Genomic DNA, 20,451 nt, shown 5'->3' on the forward strand with positions numbered 1-20,451 from the left:
GCAATCAGCTGCTGAAGAATGTTTGGAGTATAGTGTGGTTCCCCATGCGACATCCACTCATGCATACATGCCCCGATACTGATAATTCCTTCCAGTTCTCAGTTTGGGGCCATTTTCTGTATGAATAAGAATATTGAATAAGCTTCCTATTCTGCATATTATGTAGCTGCACCAGAAATATGAATAGTATTTCGCTCCATTAACTATTTACAGTGCTATGACTTGATAGAGTGTATTGAAAACACACCACTTCCTGTCCTAGGCCAGGACTGCCCAACTTTGGCCCTCCAGCTGTTTGGGACTACAACTCTCATCATCCCTGGCCACAGCGGCCAATAGTCTAGGATCATGAGAGTTGTGGACCCACAACAGCTGGATGGCCAAAGTTGTGCAGCCCTGTCGGTGGTAGTATGATCGCTCTGGATCTCTTTACCTTTCTGTTCCTCCATATATCTTAGCCCTTCTCTTCTGCTGCCACTCTTCTGGGCCTCTTACTCTCTCTTGATCCCCACTTACCTAGGAAACTGCCATATACTGAGTCAGACCATTGGTCCATCTAGCTCAGTATTGTCTACACTGACTGGCAGCAGCTCTCCAAGGTTTCAGGCAGGAGTCTTTCCTAACCTTACCTGGAGATGCTGCCAGGGAGTGAACCTGGGACCTTCTGCATGCAAAGTGGCAGATTCTCTACCACTGAGCTACTACCAGTGTTCCCTGTAACAGGGATTCTCAAGTGTTGTTGACTACAACTCCCACAATCACCAGCCAAAGGCCATTGCAGCAGAGGATGCTGGGAGTTGTAGTGAACCACATCAGGAAACACTGGCTACCACCTTCTCCTGGCCTGCGGCTGTGAAGCTGCCATCTAGTCTAAAGATCTTCTCCCAGACTCCATTTCATTGCAAGCCCCACTCCCTTCATTATATTCTATCGCAGCCCTAGATGTTCCTGCATCTTATGCTCCAGTTCTTTCCTCACTGTCATTATACCTGGATCTAGGTGTAATGTACTATTGTTGTTTCTTCGGCACCTCCTGCACCGTTGTGGTGTCTTGGCCAAGAGATCTGACCTAGCTTGATTTGGGGCTTACCAAAACATGGTGATATAAAGGGTTTTAGGCTCTGTAAGAAGATCATGAGCTTTGTTGCCAACCGGCCTCCACCGCAAGAGTGTAGAACAGGGCTGCCAGTGGCTTTGGAAGGCCTAGGCTGTACTTGGCACCGTTACAAAGCAAAGAACGAGCAACAGCAAAATCTAACCATTGTACTCTTGCTGTTTGATCCTGTTTGTGCAGGAAACTGTAACATTTTTTTTGGCTCTGGGTTTGGCTAGGTTGGTAGTGATTTGAGAATTCCTGGTACACTCTGAAAATCTCCATGGTGAAGGGGTGGAACATTGGAATCTGCCTCATACTGAAACAGACCATTGGTCCATTTAGCTCAGTACTGCCCACACTGACCTCTCCAAGGTTTCAAGCAGGAGTTTTTCACAGCCCTACCTGGACAAGCCTGGGGTTGAATCTGGGACCTTCTCCATGCAAGCAGATGCTCTGCCACTGAGCTACAGCACCATCCCTGTACAGCCAGTATGCAGATTCCTCAGCAAACCAGCAGACTTCTCATCACAGCATTTGAATTCACCCTTCACCCCCGAGCATGCATTAAACACATGGAAACTTCCTCCCCACCCAGCCCACTTTATATGTTGTGATCAGTAAAGAGGTAGCTAATCTGTGCAAAGTGTCCCTGAGTGTGTGACCTTAAGGTTAAAAGGCACTCCATGGTTCATCTAATCAAGCTGCCTGCCCTAAGGCAAGATGCCCTTTTTCTTTTTGGTGGGTTGTGATTTCATGTGTGTAATAGGTTTTTACTCGATGTCTTAATACTGTGTTGTGAGCCGCTCAGAGAACAATTTGTTATGGGGCAGTTAATAAATTACTACTAGCTGGGCTGGGTGCAGAGCATCTGTGCCTCTAGCCGCCTGCCCCATCATTGCCGCCTACCCCCTTGCCGTTTTCTCTCCCATCCACCTAGCTTCTCCCTTTCCCTGCCTGCTGGCCCGCCCGCCAGCCATCATCGCCACCTTCTTCCCTGGCTGCCGTCACTGCTGTTTTGCCCGCCCCCTACCGTTTTGCTTGCCCATGCAGCCCACCGCCATTTTGTCCTCCCGCTCGGCCGGCCACTGCAGTTTTCTTTCTCCCACCCGTCCCGTGGCTAGCCTCTCCGGCAGCTCTCTGAACTCTCACGCGAGTTGCCACACATGGGATTAGCCACAGGGTATGCCTTAGAAAATTAAATATATAGATCATTGTTGTTGTTACTTGTGCCTAAAGTATCTAAGAACATAGGAAGCTGCCTTATACCAAGTCAGACCATTGATCCATCTAGCTCAGTATTGTCTACACAGAGCAGCAGCAGCTTCTCCAAGGTTACAGGCAGGAGTTTCTCTCAGCCCTATCTGAAGATCTTAGGGAGGAAACTAGAGGCAACAATGTCTCTAATTAATGAATGCAGGAAGCTTTGCATGCCAAGAGCTGTGCCTTTCAAGAGCCTGGGGAGGGCTTTTTTCCAGATGTTACTAGATATAACCGTTGACATTCTCTTGGCAGGCCTATACAAGTGGAGCAATGCTGACAGGAGAACTCAAGAAGGTGCTGATTGATACACTTCAGCCTCTGATTGCAGCTCACCAGCAAAGGAGAAAGCAGATCACAGACGAAATGGTGAAAGAATTCATGACTCCACGGAAGCTGGTGTTTGATTATTAATTCCAATCTGCATGTCAACGTCATCAGTAAACCCAGAACACAGTGGATTGATATCATCTCATATGTTGTCTCCCTTTAATTATGTACAGGCTGCTGTCAGTGTTGTTTCTAACAAATTACTTGCAAAGTTACCTTTGGTCAACATCAGCAACCATTTGGGAAAACTTTAACTTGCTGCCTATGTCTGTATTCAGAACATGTTAGTTAAGGACTTGATTGGACCATATTGCAAGTGAGCAGAACAACCTGATTACCTGGAAACGATTGCTTTTTAACAGAGGACCCTGTTTCATGGAACATAATGTTTTAAAAACATGCTAAGATCACATTAATAAATATATATATATATTTAAATGCTAGATTGTGTTATTGGGGGATAAGGGGTGTTATTGTGCTATTAGGTGTTAAGTATGTTTTATATCAAGTAGAAGTTATTGGGTGAGCTACAGAGAAAGGAAGCATCAGTGCAGTGAGAGGATCAGGCTAATGTCACTTCCCAACTAACTGCGCCAGTGTCCTGGGGAAGGGGCAATATTTTACAACCTCCCCTTCCCCCAGAAGCCTTCTGTGCTACCCGAAAATATGTCCCTGAGGACTACAATATGTCCCTGAGGGCTACACAGCTGGCACAGAGCAGAGGAGTTTGCCAAAAATTGCCCTTTTCTCAGGACACCAGGGCAGTTAGTTGAGAAGTGCCCTTAGCCCGCTCCTCTCTCTTCACTGATGCTTCTTTGCTCTGTTGTTTTCAGCCACTATTTCAAAGAAACCGAATTGTTTAGTACAGTCTTTCTCTCTTCTCCCCCCCCATCCCCCGCTGCCTTTCCAGGAATTTTATTACCATGGGCCCGATTATAATATTGCCTTTTCAAAGTCCTGCTGTGTCTTTCAAGAACTGATGAGTTTCTCAAGGCCATACATAAATACATTTACGTCTTCACTATTAAAGGTACAAGGTGTGTTTGGTGGTTGCTTATTTTGGGGCTTGATGCAAAAATACTAGCCATAAGTGACAGAATTTGATTATTCACAAACCATGCTATATACAATTCCCACTCTATGAAACGAGTGGAAGTAATAGTTGCTATTTATTGGAACAGCATAAAATGCTTGGAAATTATCGCAGCAGAAACAGTATATAGCAATAGCACTTACATTTATATACCGCTCTATAGCTGAAGCTCTCTAAGCGGTTTGCACATATAAAAGTGCAAAATACCCTTCTGATAACAACGAACTAAAAATCCCCAGCTGTGCTCTGATGTCAGTGCTGTGGCTTCCAGACAAGACATCTTTGTTCCTCTTTTGCTGTGTATATACTGATAAGATTAAGTGTTGTTTGCGTCTCTCTCCTGGTTTTGTTTTTGTTCAGATAATCTTTCAGCAAGTAATAGTCTGCAGAATACAGTCTTCCCATTGAATGTTTCCTACACATGTTTCTCAGTTTTCCAATGCAAACAGAAGTAATGCGTCCAGTTTCCAACACTACCTGTTGTTTAGGTAGATTAGACACTACCTGAATCCACAGTTATTCAGAAATCTCTCTTGCGTATGTCTCCATTTAAATGAATGGGATCCACTCCATGTGCACATGATGTAAGAAGGCGAAGCAACCATCTGTGTAATCCATGCGGAATGTGAAATAGGTTCTAAAATAGGAGCCTGCAATGCAATGAATTCTGAGAGGCTGGAAATTGAATATGAGTATAGGGTGTTTGTTTTACTTCCTGGTCCAAGCCAGAGGGAAATCAGTTGGAACCTCTACTGTATATTGATTTCAGTACTTTTTGATACTCTTGAAATGGGAAACTAGACTTGAGCTCAACAGTATCAGTAGGATAGCTCACTGGTCAGTATGTTACATAGTAAGCTGCCATATACTGAGTCAGACCATTGGTCCATCTAGCTCAGTATTGTCTACACAGACTGGCAGCAGCTTCTCCAAGGTTACAGACAGGAATCTCTCTCAGCCCTATCTTGCAGATGTCAGGGAGGGAACTTTGAACCTTCTTCTCTTCCCATAGTGGCTCAATCCCTTAAGGGATTGAGTGCTCACACATCAAGTCTCCCATTCATATGCAACCAGAGCAGACCCTACATAGCTAAGGGGACAAGTCATGCTTGTTACCACAAGACTAGCTCTCTTCCCATTAGAGGAGAGCCAATATTGCCATTATGGTGCAGTGAAATCTCCCCCCCCCCATTTTCTTCCTGCTTTTGAGAGAGCCAATATTGCCATAGCCATAACTATATTTGTGGAGAGCAAGTTATCTAGTACGAAAGTAAAACAAAACCATAGCATTTTTGTTATATATGGAAGTTATTTGAGAATTAAATTTCAGCTGATATTTAAACTTTAGTTTTGAAAAATTGTTCTGTCTTAAACAAAATGTATGATTCTCTTGCTGTCAGAAATGACGTGTATTGACATTGGATACTTGTGACCCTCTTCCCCTCCCCCCCATTTTTAGCACAGGAAAAAAAAATGGCCCTCTAATCGTAGGCCAGGCCCTCTAGGCTAGGTTTGTGCTCATGGGGCTCTGTGTTAGAATTCCATGGTTCACCAGGTCAAAAAGGGAAAAACTGCTTTTACCTTGGAATCTGCACCAGCCTCTGAGAAATAGGTTCTGGGGTTCCACCATTAGGCTCTAGGCTTTATGACACTTGTCTACATCCCTGAAGGTGCAGGTTTGAATCTCATTCACTCAGTTCACTGAGCTGGAATGGTCAGATGTTAGGCATAACCAGAAGGCTCTGCCTGTGAGTGCCCAGATGCACCTATACAAAACATAAGAAGTTGCCTTATATTGAGTCCAACCATTGGTCCAGCTAGCTCAGAGAGGAGAGCTGGTCTTGTGGTAGCAAGCATAACTTGCCCCTTAGCTAAGCAGGATCTGCCCTGGTTGCATATGAATGGGAGACTTGATGTGTGAGCACTGTAAGATATTCCCCTCAGGGGATGGAGCCGCCGCTCTGGGAAGAGCAGAAGGTTTCAAGTTCCCTCCCTGGCTTCTCCAAGATAGGGCTGAGAGAGATTGCTGCCTGCAAACTTGGAGAAGCTGCTGCCAGTCTGTGAAGACAATACTGAGCTAGATAGACCAATGGTCTGAATCTGTATACGGCAGCTTCCTATGTTCAGTATTGTCTGCACTGACGGGCAGCAGCTTCTCCAAGGTTTCAGGCAGGAGTCTTTCCCAGCTCTGCCTGGAGATGCTGGGGACTGGATCTGAGGCTACGTGGCCCCAGTACAACTAGGAAAGCTCTCCCTCACACCAATACATCTTTCCCACCATCGGAAGTCTGCTTTGCGTACCAGTCCTTAAATCTAGACTTGATGCAGCAAGGCAATCCTTATGTTCTGACATAACGTGGTAGTGCATATTTTAAGTACTGGTAGTATGCATTTGGCTTGTATTACCTGCAAGGACTTGACAATCTGTGTCAACATGGTATTTCCATTATTAAAATTCTACTAGGTGAAAGAGGCAGTGCAATCAAAATGCATGTTGATAGTAATCTGCAAAGAGAGCAGTGCAATCTGCCCCACGTTGTTCTTGGATTACAACTCCCATAATCCCCAGCCTCAGCGGCCTCTGTCTCCCCTGCTCAGGAGCCATACAGGGAAATGCTTGGTTTTGGTTTCAAATGAAATTATTTTCCTTCACTGGCTGTCCATTGCTGAATGGGAAGAAAGGACACAGTAAACCACAGTAATGTCTATAGGAAACCTGAAGCAGGAGGGCCATGTCCCAAGGGCTGTATTTCACTGCTAAGCGTGCCTAAAATACTTTCATGGAGCGAAAATAGCAAGGAAAACCAAACATACACACAAATTATACCTTTCCCAAAAGGGCTCACAATCTAAAAAGAAACATAAAGTAAACACCAGCAACAACTATGGCAGTGATGCTGTGCTGGGGCTGGATATGGCCAGTTGCTCTCCCCCTGCTAAATATAACAATCTCCACTTTAAAAGGTGCTTCTTTGCTCAGCAGGGGATCTGGGTAGGACAGTGGCAGCCACCCAACAACATCATTTGCCCAACATTGTATCAAGGGTGCAGGAAAAGCACATCCCATGCCATCAGACTCAGATAGTGGCTAGCACACAATCACTTTCCCACCCTCCTAGCTCAATTCTTCTCAACACAGGACTGATTCTTGAGGCCGTGCATGGGTCTGGAATCCTGGCTGCATGCTCCTCCTACCCAGTTTTTGATCATGTGAATGGGCTTGATAATTCTCAGGCACTGGAGAAGAGAGAGCTCTTGTACAAGGTCCAACACATCCATTTTGGGGGCAAATATATGAAAATTCAAAGTTGCTCAGCACATCACTAATCTGGGCAGCACAATTAGCCTTTCCTAGTGTGAATATTGAATCTGAAGTACAGGATGGCTGAAGTACATCAAGTCAAGACTTTATTTTGGTCTATGACTAGCATAACAGCAAAATAAACAAGAAACAAGTAAGGCAATCCACTCCTACAAGGTAATAGGGGATATCTATAAAATTACCTAAAACACCTAAATATAGTGAATAGAGCAAGCTAAAAGTTACTCTATGAGAAGAAACTATATAATAATTAATCAACACTAAGGTCACAATGATACTGAGTATAAAGGTGGCAAGAATCAAAATTATGTGCCTGATACAGAACAATGTTAGATGTCATACCATTTTGTGTTCTATACTATGTATAGTATATCCAACCAGTGGATGCAACATACATACATACAGGCATTAAAATGTCTATTTCTTATTATTTTTCTAGCTATTAAGCAAAACTTGGCCACATTATAGGATCAAAAATCATTTTGATCTGTCAAAAGAAGGTTAAGATTTAAAAAAAAATCAGAACAGGCTGGATATGAGCTAATATATGGGGAGATGAGCTTATGCCGAGAGTCATGGGAGTACTGACAATACAAAAGTACATGAACTGTTGTTCCAATCTCACCGGAGCCACAGAGGCAGATCTGCTCTCCATACAGAATTTCCTAGTATCTTCCTTCCATCACAGCTGTGCGCAAGGCATTGCATTGGGTCAGTGTCAGAGCCCTGCAGTTCTTTGGGATTGTTATCTGGTTTAAATAATTGGCAGGGGTAACGCTCAAAATTTGATTGCCCCAAAAGACACTGGCTGGGATGGAAGGATGAAGTACAGCAGCAAGATGGCTCTAAATACCAGTTGCAGGGCAGCAACAGCAGGAGAGAGGGCATGCCCTCACCTCTTGCCTGTGGGTTTCTCAGAGACATCTGGTGGGTCACTGGGTGAAACAGGATGATGGACTAAATCGACCTTGGGCCTGATCCAGCAGGGCTGTTATTTTATGTTATGCTCTTATGGCTGGTGAGAATGCAATTGTGCCCTTCCTTACTGCTGTTGTTGCTGTGCTAAGGGTGGTTTGTTGTGTGAAGGAGGATTCTGGTTGCATACAGTGCCGGATTTAGGCACAAGTTAAGCACGTTACAGCTTAGGGCCTTGTAGAATCCGAGGGTAAGAGTTGTGGTATGCAAGGACAAGGCAATGGAATGGAATCAGGAATAGGGGTGTGCATGGAACCGGCTGGTCCCAGGGGCGTAGATTCCAATGGGCAAGGGGAGACAAATGTCTCTGGGCCTAGAGGGCCCCCCCAAGGCCCCTTAGCCAGTCCCCCTTGCCTTGCCTGCTGGCCCCCTCTCCTGCTAGTCCTCCTGCTCTGGCTAGAGGAGTGAAGCAGCCTGCAAGCTGCTGCAGCCCCTTCTGTCTCTTCCTCTCAGCTGTTTGGCAGGTGGGCGGGGCTTCCAGAGAGGCCTCCGTGCAGGCCTACCTGAAGCCTGAACTCGGGTGCCAGCAGGCAGGCAGCAAGGAAGGAAGCGGGGAGGGAGGCAGGGTGGACAGCCCTGGCTTCCCTTGCCCACCACAGCTCTGCCCAGCTTTTGACTCCTCAGGCTTAGTAATGGAGGTTTGATGTGATTTGCTTTTTGTGGTTATTCCCCCCTCCTTGAATATTTAGGGATTGCTTGCCATAGAGCTTTAAGGGGGGGGGCAGATTGAAGTGACTCAGAATATTTGATTCAGAGATTGAGGGATTTGCTGGTTAAAAAAAAATAATTTAAAAAACTGTTTTTAAAAAGGTAGTTCCACCCCAATATGGAAGACTCTGCCCGTTGCCTTTATTTAAAACAAACAAACAAACCATTTCAGCCCCAGCCTTTAGATCTCCTGGAATGACTGGGCATAGGGCTTTGGTTTTGAGCAGACAGATGTGAGAGGAATGTGTATATTTAAATTGAAGTGGATTGGACAAATTGTTGGGTTTTGATATTTTTAAAATTTAAAAAAAAACATCAAAAAAGTCCTATAAGTGGCTTGTTTTGTGAAAAAAAAATTACAAAGGCCTTTCGGTTTCAGTGAAATGTATTTCCAGCTAGATGTGGTTAGATTTGGTGCCTGAGGCTACAATTCTCTACACACTTATCTGGAAGCAAACTGTACTGAATTTGTTAGAATTTATGAGAAAACATACATAGGATCGCATTGCGTGGTTGAAAGTCTCCTTTGTTAATCAGCAGTGAGAGGCCCATTTTAAAATCTCATCCCCAGGCCCACTCCAACCTTGCTACGCCCCTGGCTGGTCTGGTTTGGTTTGAGTCTGAACTTGACTCAGACCAGGCCAGTTTGGTCTGGCATCCCCTCGAACCACCCCCCACCCAGTTCAGTTTGGTCGGGGGGGGGGGTTCGTGAGTTTTTGTTTTGTTTTGTTTTTTCCATTTACCCCCTCTAGGGGAGTTGTTCAAGGCGGCGGGGGGGGGGGTCTGCAGTGGTTCCCCCTCCTCCCACCAGCCTCCCTTAAGGCATCTTCAGCAGTTCATCGGCCTTCGCCCCCTCAGCGTGGTGGCCATTTTGGAGGCCGCCACACCCGCGCAATGGGTCTCTGCATGGCCTGGGAATGACCCAGGCCATTCCCAGGCCACAGGGTCAGACCGAACAGGGGGTGGTTCGGTTCGGTTCGACCCCAAACAGTTCGACGTTGAACCTGTTTGCACATCACTGATCAGGAATATTAACAGTTTAATGAAATAGATATTATGTACAGAGAGGCAAGTGCTTAGTTCTTTCAGTGACCTTGCTGCTGGCTCTTTGTTAGCCCCACCTCTACTCCAGGACTGGAATACAAGCCCCATTCAAAAGCTGGACTGGATCAAGGAATAGATTAACCAACAACACCACAGGCCTCACATTAGGAGGGGCCTCTGACCCCCCCCCCAAAATATCTGAATTTCACATTTTACATAATTGTTTGAAAAATAAAGGGGAAAGAGGGAAAAGAATATAAAACAGACATTATTGTTCTGGTAGACAAAAATATATTTATACTGTGTACCATATATATTTATAAACTTTCTCTGTAGTTGCCTCAGGGCTGTGGAACACACTTCCTTCTGAGATTAGAGCTGCTCCATCCCTGTTGGCATTTAAGAAACAACTGAAGACACATCTCTTCAGCCAAGCTTCTTAGTCGAAGTTTTAGCTGTTTTTAGTTGAAGTTTTAGCTGTTTTTAGTTGAATTTTATTGTTTTTAACTTTAAATTTTATATATGTTTTAAATGTGTTAAAAAATTAGGTTTGGTTTGTTGTAAACCACCTAAAGACTTTGGTAGTGGGTGGTATATAAACGTGTTAGTGTAGTTTAGTTTAGTTTAGTTTAGTTTAATAAATAAATGTGCAGAAATAACTATAAGTTATATCAAATTTTCATTAGATTGAGGCCCAGTTTTTCAAAATTCTAGTCCTGGATCTGAAATTTTATCCAGAATCAGTCTGATTCTAGGAACCCCTGATCCCAATATCAGTTTTGATCCAATCTCAGTTTCTCAATGCCCATTTGAAATGGATCCAAAGAGGAACCCTCATAGTCATACTAAATTGCTGCTATTTGCTATAAGAATTAAGCAGAACAAATTAAAAGATTATTAAACCACACACATGCCTCCAGTACCCCAAATGCCTCACCAAGTGCACATTTAGTGACGCACTTGGCGCAACGCTGAGGCATGACTTGGCAACTACGGGTTTTTATACACAGGCAAGGGGACAGGAACAGGTTCCAGTGGGTTCCAGCTGGCCACAAACCATTCCTCAGTCCTTGAACAAGCCCTCCCTCATGGATCCAGTGCATGGTTTGGATTTGCAGATGCTGGCGTGTGCTTGTTGGATGTTCTAACCATTGCCTTGACTACAGATTGATACTTAAACAGCAGGAGTTATTCTGATTTGTAAAAATGCAAGGCCAGCAGGCAAGAAGGAAACAGAACATTTGACATTCCATGTCTAAACTACAGTCTCCTGGAAAATGGCAACTTGCTGTGGGAACAAATGCATTGCACAAGAGGCTAATCACTTTCAAATCACAGCAACGTGAGTTTATGAGGAATAATTGAGCATTTGTCATTTATCTTTTAACTTTGGTCCCTTTTATTCCACTGCACATTCATTTCCAGATGCCATCTTTACAAGCTCTCCATGGATAATCAGTGGCAATTCGGGGCTGAAATCCAGGGCCTCCACACCCCCTGGGGGCCCCCAAATCCTTTTTAGACTGTCCCGGGTGGTGTGGTTGCTGCTGGCCTGCACTGTACCGGGCAGCCGAGTGTTGTTATAACCACTCTGAGCCATTTTTGGAAGGGCGGTATATAAATCAAACCGAATAAAAAAATAAATGCTTTGGCTTAAGCAGGCAAGGGGACAGGAACAGGTTAATAAATAAATGAAAAAATAATGACCTGTGCTGGGTGTTTTATAGAAAAGGGGAGTTGGCAAAGAAAAATGCAGGATGGAAATATGTTAAGTTGCATGTTGAAATGTTTCTGCTACTGCATATTTACATAAAGATACCTCACATTTTAAAAAAATACTGTGTTTGTCACTGTGTGTGTGTGTGTGTGTGTGTGTGTGTGTGTGTGTGTGTGTGTGTGTGTCTAGGGGGATGATGCTTAACTTGCAGTGGGAGGGGGCACAACATAAGACCCGGGGGCCAGATTCGACCTACAGTGACTATTTTACTGGCCCCCAGGTATCCTGCAACAACATAAGAGCTGGAAACTGCTTTATAGCACCATCCTATGCATGTTTTCTCATTAATATGTTCCATGGTGTTTCCAGCGAGGCTTACTCCCATGTATGCATGCCTAGGATTGAAGCCTGAAAGCAACAACAGTTTAGGGAGAAGAGAGGACTTGGCATTTGTTTGGGGCTGGCATGCACTCCAGGGGCCCCACTGTTTCGGCAGGGACAGGACATATTTTCTGGCCACTATCCTTGGTTGAAACTATGAGTCCCTTGACAGGGGGACTAGATCCACAAGTAACTAATAATATTTTTAATTTTAATGTAATGTGCTAAAAATTTACCTCGGCCCTTGCACGCCAAGTTGTGGATGGTTCTGGCCCACTAGGGCATTTGAGTTGTGCAGCCCGGCGTTACAGCATGTTCACACCACCAGAATGATCCTTTCTTCTGATATGTTAGCAATAAGGGGAAGAGAAAGGCATGGGCCCTTCTCCACAGAGAAGGTACAGAGTTTTGGTAGAAGCAAGTGCACCAAAGGATGGTGAGCACTTAGACACAGAAGGCATCCATCAGGTTCAGTCCTGGGTCATTAATCCCCTTTTCCTGTGTTTGGCTTTGATCTCTTTTTGTTGTTTACATGGAAATGAATTAGTAGCTTTTCTACTGAAATAGTACTCAGGGCAGCCGACAATAAAAACTATCATATCAAGACATGAAGATTTCTTAATAACTATCCCAAACATTGTGTAAAAACATACTGCGTAAGATTCAATAAGCCACACAGTTCTGCGTTGTTGTTTTATTTATTTAATTACCTTACATGGTGCTCTATGGAGTAAAATAACTCTCTCTCACACACCCCAAAAAGCATTTTCCTTCCATCAATTGTTCTGAATGGGGAAACCTGTGGAAGCCCTGCTTCTGCAACCTCTGCAACCACTGCTTCCGCACAGTGTTGGGGCTTGCTTAGAAGTATGCATCTGCAACATTATGGCTCTGTAAGAATGTATTTCCCTGAATCCAAGACAAGATTTTTTCTAAGTTCTTTGATGTTAGAAATTGGGGGGGAGGGGTTCGTCTTAAATGTGGAGTGGTGTTCCTTTTGGGTAAATATAGGTATAACTTTTATTTAATCTCTATTTTTAAAAGAGGGTTATCTTCAGGGTCATAGGAACATAGGAAGCTGCCATATACTGAGTCAGACCATTGGTCCATCTAGCTCAGTATTGTCTACACAGACTGGCAGCGGCTTCTCCAAGGTTGCAGGCAGGAATCTCTCTCAGCCCCATCTTCGAGATGCTAGGGAAGGAACTTGGAACCTCAAATGCTCTCCCGGAGTGGCTCCATCCCCTAAGGAGAATATCTTACAGTGCTCACACATCTAGTCTCCCATTCATATGCAGCTAGGCAGACCCTGCTTAGCTAAGGGGACAAGTCATGCTTGCTTCCACAAGACCATCTCTCACAAGATCCTAGTTCTTTTCTAGCTGCACAAGAAGGGTCCAATTCAGGTAAATACAGTACTTTGTTTATCATGTCAACGGAGGCACTCTTATCCCTGGACATTGGGGCCAAAGTCCAGAGCCTCCACACCCCCTGGGGGCCCCCAAATACTCTTTAGTCTGTCCTGGTTGGTGTGGTCATTGCACCGTGCCATTGGCCCATGCTATACCAGGTGGCTGAGCAGGGGCATACCAAGGTTGGAGTGGGCCCAGAGACAAGATTTTAAAATGGGCCCCTCTTCCTCTCCTTCTCGTGGCCCCATATCTCTGCTGCAGAAGAGCATTAGGGACACATGTAATATAGTGTAGCAGATTAACAGAGGACAAGAGACTACAGTTACAAGGTAGAAACAACTGCAGAACCAAATAACACAACAGTATCAGCTTTATGAAATTCAAGGGGGCAATTCATGCTTGCTACCACAAAACCAGCTCTCATCCCCTTCTGTGGGTTCCAAAAGAAGCTTCTGTTCCAAGCTTTACAATTTTTGTCAGGGCTGTAGCATGGTGGGATTTTTTTAAATAATCATTTGGAAACCAGTTTAAAATTAGCAAACAATCCAGGATACTAGGCTAGCTCCACTCTTCCCCAACCCTCAAGTATTGTGAGCTATTCTGGGAGCAAGGAACATTTTTTTGAGAACTTGTTTGGTTGAAAAACAATTGAATATATTTTCAACAACCACCATCAAAGAACCAAGCAATAAACCCCCTGCCAGCACCCCCTCTTTCCTTTCCATAGAGAGGAAAACAACTCATTACAAGTTCTGAAGGGAAGATCACAGGGGCCAGACTTAGAGAGAAAAACCCAATCATTTAAAATCATTTTTTTAAAAGTTAAAAATAGCTCAGGCACCAACAAGGGCTTGGCGGGCGGGGGGGAACAAAGACACATAAAGGAAGGCTTTCAATTGGGGATGGAAAATCTATCTATCTATCTATCTATCTATCTATCTCCCACCCGACACACACACACACACACACTCCATAAATTTGGGAAGCAGAAAATAAACAAATTGCACACAAAAAACACACAGATAAGAGGTGTTTGACCTTCCTTTCCACTTGAACTGCTAGCTCCCAGCAAAGCTCTGTCCTTAGTTCAGCAACTTCACTCAGTTGCCAAGTGGGGGAGGAGCTCAAAGACAAGCAGGCCAATCAGAGATGGCTATGGTGGCTGTGGCTGCAGCTGAAAGACAGGGCTGCTTGAAGCCTTGCCTTTCTCTTCTGCTGCAGCTTCTCTCCTCCCGACTGACAAAAGAGAAATCAGGAGTCACAGAGAATCTGCTTGGGGACTGCAGCTCAGCTGAGGGGGAAAGAGAAACTTTTGAGGTGGCAAGGCCCACTATTGCCCACACTCTTGGCTATGGGACTGGAGAGAGGGCAAAGATTAGCCTTGGGGGCCCCCAGAGGCTGTGGGCCAGGAGACATTTGTCTCCCTTTGTCTTTTTGATGGTATGCTCCTGTGGCTGAGTGTGATTGTGACCTGCGCTGGATGCTTTAGAGGTGGGTGAGTGGGGAAAGAAATGAGTGTGTGGAATGGGCTTATATTAAATTGTGTGGTGAAATGTTTCTGCTAATGCATATTTGCATAAATATCTGTTTATATTCTCACATTCTTGTGAGTTCAGTTGCTATTTGTGCCCTCAATAACCCATGTGTTAAAAATACTGGGGGGGGGGGATGATGCTTAACTTGTGGGGGGGAGGCCTCCAAAAGCCTTTAGGCCCAGGCTCCAAAATTACCTAGGTGCACCTCTGCTTGTCAAACAGCAGGGCCAACCCTAGGATTCTTGGTGCTCCAGGTGAAGCTTGACTTTGGAGGGGGCCCCCTCAACCAAGAAGTGCAGAGCCCCCGCTTTAACTTGAGCTGTACAGTCTGTTCATTTGCCAGGCTGGGAGAGAGTTTGGGATGGGAGAGAGAGCAAAGCAAACCGCCCTCACTCCCCCTCTGGAAGGAGAGCAAATGGGCACTCCCAGCAAGTCAAACATGTTAATGGTTGCTTGGAGAGGGAAAGGGAGGCATGTAGCACCCCCTAAGAATTTGTGCTAAAGGCAACCGCCTAGGTCTGCCTAATGGACAAACCGACCCTGTCAGCCAGAGACTGAAAAGGCTTCCCCCTCTGCATTTCACAGAAAACTTTATTGGGGGAAATTATTTGACTATTTTGATAAACAAGTGCCTTCTAAAAGAAAATAAATGTTCTTAGATTATGTCGCGATATGCTTTCTACTTCACCAAGCGCTCTCCAAGTCTCAGTACAGCTTCGTAGGTAAAGAATACCATCATGTTTGTAGGAAAGGCACGGATTGAATTTAGTCCAAGACCTTTGAAAAGAACTCTCACTCCCTCTTGTCTTATGCTGTCCCTCACACAGTGGATTAATCCAGAATATCTGCGTTGACTCTCACCATCCGCTTGCATCCGCGCTTTAATGACATCCATGGGGGTAGCTGTACCCCAGCCCAGCACTCCAGCGCAGCCTCCAGAAAGAAGCACTGCCCATAGGTCTGCAAACAGAATTGTAAATCGTGTGAATTGTCATGAATATTCAGTGGCTGATGAATATTCATCACCACCATGCAACATCCCACAGCTGGTAGGCGCCCTACCATTCACACAGTTCAGCTAGAACAGAGATTTCCAACAGAGGGAACTAGTACCCCCTATGGGGTACCTGGAGGCTTCCAGAGAGTTCTTGGAGCCTTCCTGCCTCCTCTTGCAGCAGCCACATTATTTGTTCTCAGGATCGGCAACTTGAAACGCATGTGTCCGCTGCAGCAGGGGAGGGAGGAGGATGAAGACCTTCCTCCTCTGCTCCTGATTGGCTGGCTATGTGCTGAAACTTAGTGTATCCCTCCACTCAGCTGTCTGGAAATTAGCCCTGAGTTCTCCCATTGAAATTAATCGGCCAAGTAACTTGTCCTATTAATTTCATTGACTGCTTATGAGTAACTTAGTGAGAATGAACCAGTGACTGTACTAGCCTGTCTCCCTAACTTTAAATGTAATTTGTGTTTTTATGTATATATGTACATGCACACACATACCAGTTGTGAGACAGGCTACTCCAGCCACTGGCTTATATCCAAATTAAGTAACTCATAAGCAATCTTATCTAGATTAATGGGACAAGTTTAGGAGTCCTTTTAATTTCAGTGGGAGTACTCATGAGTAACTTAGCCTGGATGTAAATCAGTGAGTGGAGTAGCTTATTTCATAAATGTAACATTTAAATGTGTGTATGCATATACTCACACACTCACTCTTCAAATCTTTGTGGAGGTGTATAAGAACATAAGAACAGCCCTGCTGGATCAGGCCCAAGGCCCATCTAGTCCAACATCCTGTTTCACACAGTGGCCCACCAGATGCCACTGGAAGCCTACAGGCAGGAGTTACCTTTACCTCTTATTACCACCATCAAGTCGGTGTCAACTCCTTGTGGTATCAAGCATTTAGCTGTCCCCTTTGCTAAGCAGGGTCCACCCTGGTTTGCATTTGAATGGGAGGTCACAAGTGAGCACAGTAAGACATTCCCCTTAGGGCAGGCCTACACAACTTTGCCCCCGCCCCCATAAGAACATAAGAATAGCTTTTCTGGATCAGGCCCAAGGCCCATCTAGTCCAGCATCCTATTTCACACAGTGGCCCACCAGATGCCGCCGGAAGCCACAGGCAGGAGTTGAGGGCATGCCCTCTCTCATACTTTTACTCCCCTGCAACTGGTACTCAGAGGCATCCTGCCTTTGAGGCTGGAAGTGGCCTGTAGCCCTCAGACTAGTAGCCATTATCCAAACCCTTCTTTAAGCCATCCAGGTTGTTGGCGGTCACCACATCTTGTGGCAGAGAATTACACAAGCTGAGTATGCGTTGTGTGAAAAAGTACTTCCGTTTGTTGGTCCTAGATTTCCTGGCAATCAATTTCATTGGATGACCCCTGGTTCTGGTGTTATGTGAGAGGAAGAAGAATTTCTCTCTATCCACTTTCTCCACACCATGCATGACTTTGTAGACCTCTATCATATCTCTCCGCAGTCGTCTTTTTTCTAAATTAAATAGCCCCAGGTGTTGTAGCCTTGCCTCATAAGAAAGGTGCTCTAGGCCCCTGATCATCTTGGTTGCCCTCTTCTGAGCCTTTTCCAGTTCTACAATGTCCTTTTTCAGATGTGGTGACCAGAATTGTACTCAGTATTCCAGGTGTGGCCGAACCATAGTTTTGTGTAAGGGCATTATAATATTAGCTGTTTTATTTTCAATCCCCTTCCTAATGATCCCTAGCATAGAATTGGCCTTTTTCACAGCTGCCACACATTGAGTCGACACTTTCAATGAGCTGCCCACCACGACCCCAAGATCCCTCTCTTGATCAGTCACCGACAGCTTAGATCCCATCAACATATATTTGAAGTTGGGTTTTTTTTATCCCAATGTGCATCACTTTACACTTGCCAACATAGAGCTGCATTTGCCATTTTGTTGCCCAGTCCCCCAGTTTGGAGAGATCCTTTTGGAGCTCCTCACAATCTGTTTTAGATTTCACTACCTGAAAGAGTTTGGTATCATCTGCAAATTTGGCCACCTCGCTGCTTACCCCTGCTTCTAGATCATTTATGAATAAATCCCAGTACAGATCCCTGGGGGACCCCACTTCATACTTCCCTCCATTGCGAAAACTCTCCATTTATCCCTAGCCTCTGTTTCCTGTCCTTCAACCAGTTAGCAATCCACACATGTACTTGTCCCCTTATCCCATGACCACTAAGTTTTCTCAGGAGTCTTTGATGAGGAACTTTGTCGAAAGCTTGTGCCTTGATAACAGTATTCACACTGTTACTTTGGCATATTGGTAGGTGAATAGAAAAGGGCCCTGAGATACGAGGGAGATGGCTGGTTTGGGTGGAGACGAAGCTGAAGACACCAACTAGCAAAAATGATGGAAGTGGTTTACACTTTGTTGCTTCTTCCAATCAACTATGAACTTTAGAAAGATCATGAGAGAAGGGCCTGGGGGCCCATAGGCTTCAATTTGATTCCTGGTGAGCTAGGATAAAGTTCTTGAAAATAACTATCTTGTGTACCCTTGGACACCTATTTTTTACTGGAACCTTATGAAAATATAGAGATGGTCTAGGGCTGGGGCTGGGGTAATATAACTAGTAGTAACAGTAGTAGTGGTGGGGGTAGTAGTAGTAGTAATATTTGAGGATCCTAAGGATTAAGGATTAGGAATCTGTGTCCTAAGAAGATAGTTTGCAAGTTTCTCTTTACTAGGATTAAGCAGCAACAAAAATCTACTAATTTTTGTCTAATCAGGCAGGCCAATTAGAATGGTCCACCCCCAGAGGCTTATGGATCCGCTCAGTTTCCAGACAGCCCTTGGGGAGTTTCAGTCCAGAGCTGGTGACTCTGTCGAGACCCTGGTGAATCTCTAGAATGGAGAAATAGCCCAGGCTGTTGAGACGGTTGCTCCTAAACACCCTTTCCAGCTTGGTGGAGCCTGTTCTGCATGTTGGTTTTCCTCGGAGCTTAGGGCGATGAAACAACTCGGGCAACGGCTGGAACGATGCTGGAGGAAGAGTCATGATGAATCCGACTGAACACAGGCTAGAGCCCATTTTAGGGACTACTCCATGGTGGTGAGAGCGGCAAAGAAACGCCTTTTCTCCGCCTCCATTGTATCTGTTCAGTGCAGACCAGGGGAGCTGTTCTGTGTAGCAAAGACATTGCTCCACACATCCCCCCAGGTAATAGAAGAATCATCAACAACTCGTTGTGATCCATTTGCATCTCACTTTGCAGATAAAGTCGCTTGCATCCATGCTGATTTGGACTCCAGAGATTTGGCAGTTCCAGCAGATGTGCCTCGAGAACCATCTGGTCCTATTGTGTTGGATTCTAGGGATGTGCCCCAAACGTTTCAGAGGCCATTGTAAAGGCCTCCGAAACGTTTCGGCGCTGGGGTGGGATTCAGTGCTTTGGCACCGGCGGGGGTAGCTCTTTAAGGGCGGGGGAGAGTGTACTCATCCCCCCCCGCCGTGTTTCACCCGCTGGCGCTCTTCAAAGTTCAAGCCCCTCGGGGCGGCAGCGTTCCTCCCTGCCACCCCGTTCCCCCCGTCGGCCAGAAGTGGCCGAAAGTTGCAACCGCGCGTGCGCCCGTCATGCGTGCGCGTGCCCGCCCGTCTGCCGTGCGCGCTCGTGCACGACGGGCGCACGCACGGTAGCAACTTCCGGCCACTTCCGGCCGACGGGGGGAATGGGGCGGCAGGGAGGAACGCTGCCGCCCCAAGGGGCTTGGACTTTGAAGAGCGCCGGCGGGGGAAACGTGGCGGGGGCGGGGTGAGTACACTCTCCCCCGCCCTTAAAGAGCTACCCCTGCCGGTGCCGAAGAGTCTTCGGGCACATCCCTATTGGATTCTTTTCAGTTGGTGCAGCCTGAGGATGTAGACAAGATCCCGGGCAGTGTGTGGGCGACATTGTGTACTCTTGATCTTTGCCCTTTAGGGCTAATAAAAGCTGCCAGGGAGGGTACAGGCAGACAGTTGGAGGTGATTATTAATGCTTCATTAAGGGAGGGCAGAATGCCATCGTGCCTCAAGGAGGCAATGGTAAGACCATTATTTTAAAAGCCCTCCCTAGATCCCTCCAACCCAGACAATTATAGACCTGTCTCTAACCTTCCCTTTTTGGGCAAGGTGATAGACCGTGTGGTGGTGTCCCAGCTGCAGAGGGTCTTGGATGATGCGGATTATCTGGACCCTTTTCAGTCTGGCTTCCACCCTGGATATGGGACTGATACTGCCTTGGTCACTTTAGTGGATGACCTATGCCAGGAACTAGACAGGGGGAGTGCGTCCCTGTTGGTTCTGCTGGACCTCTTGGCAGCATTCGATACAATCAACCATTGTATCCTTCTGGGCTGCCTCTTGAGTTTGGGAATTGGAGGTACTGCTTTGGAGTGGATCTGGTCCTTTCTTAGAGGGAGGGTCCAGAAGGTGGTGCTGGGGGCTATTGCTTGGCTCCATGGCCATTGGCCTGTGGGGTCCCACAGGGTTCATTTTGTGTCCTCCATGCTGTTTAACATCTACATGAAACCACTGGGAGAGGGCATCCGGGGACTTGGACTGAGTT

At 45.8% G+C, this 20,451-nt stretch overlaps 2 protein-coding genes across 5 annotated transcripts in view; one reads left to right on the plus strand and one right to left on the minus strand.

Moving 5' to 3' along the window:
* Positions 1 to 3,121, plus strand: part of WARS1 (tryptophanyl-tRNA synthetase 1) — a 31,726-nt gene extending 28,605 nt beyond the window's left edge. For all 3 annotated transcript variants that reach the window (XM_053275193.1, XM_053275200.1, XM_053275209.1), the window contains one exon: positions 2,609 to 3,121. In XM_053275193.1, the coding sequence (XP_053131168.1) occupies positions 2,609 to 2,767 (159 nt within the window). In that variant the 3' untranslated portion in view covers positions 2,768 to 3,121. The remainder of the gene's footprint in view (positions 1 to 2,608) is intronic.
* Positions 3,122 to 15,443: 12,322 nt separating this feature from the next.
* SLC25A47 (solute carrier family 25 member 47) overlaps positions 15,444 to 20,451 on the minus strand; it is a 42,847-nt gene continuing 37,839 nt past the window's right edge. For both annotated transcript variants that reach the window (XM_053262336.1, XM_053262325.1), the window contains exon 6: positions 15,444 to 15,830. In XM_053262336.1, the coding sequence (XP_053118311.1) occupies positions 15,550 to 15,830 (281 nt within the window). In that variant the 3' untranslated portion in view covers positions 15,444 to 15,549. The remainder of the gene's footprint in view (positions 15,831 to 20,451) is intronic.

Source organism: Hemicordylus capensis, chromosome 1 (assembly GCF_027244095.1).
Source record: "Hemicordylus capensis ecotype Gifberg chromosome 1, rHemCap1.1.pri, whole genome shotgun sequence".
NCBI lineage: Eukaryota > Metazoa > Chordata > Lepidosauria > Squamata > Cordylidae > Hemicordylus > Hemicordylus capensis.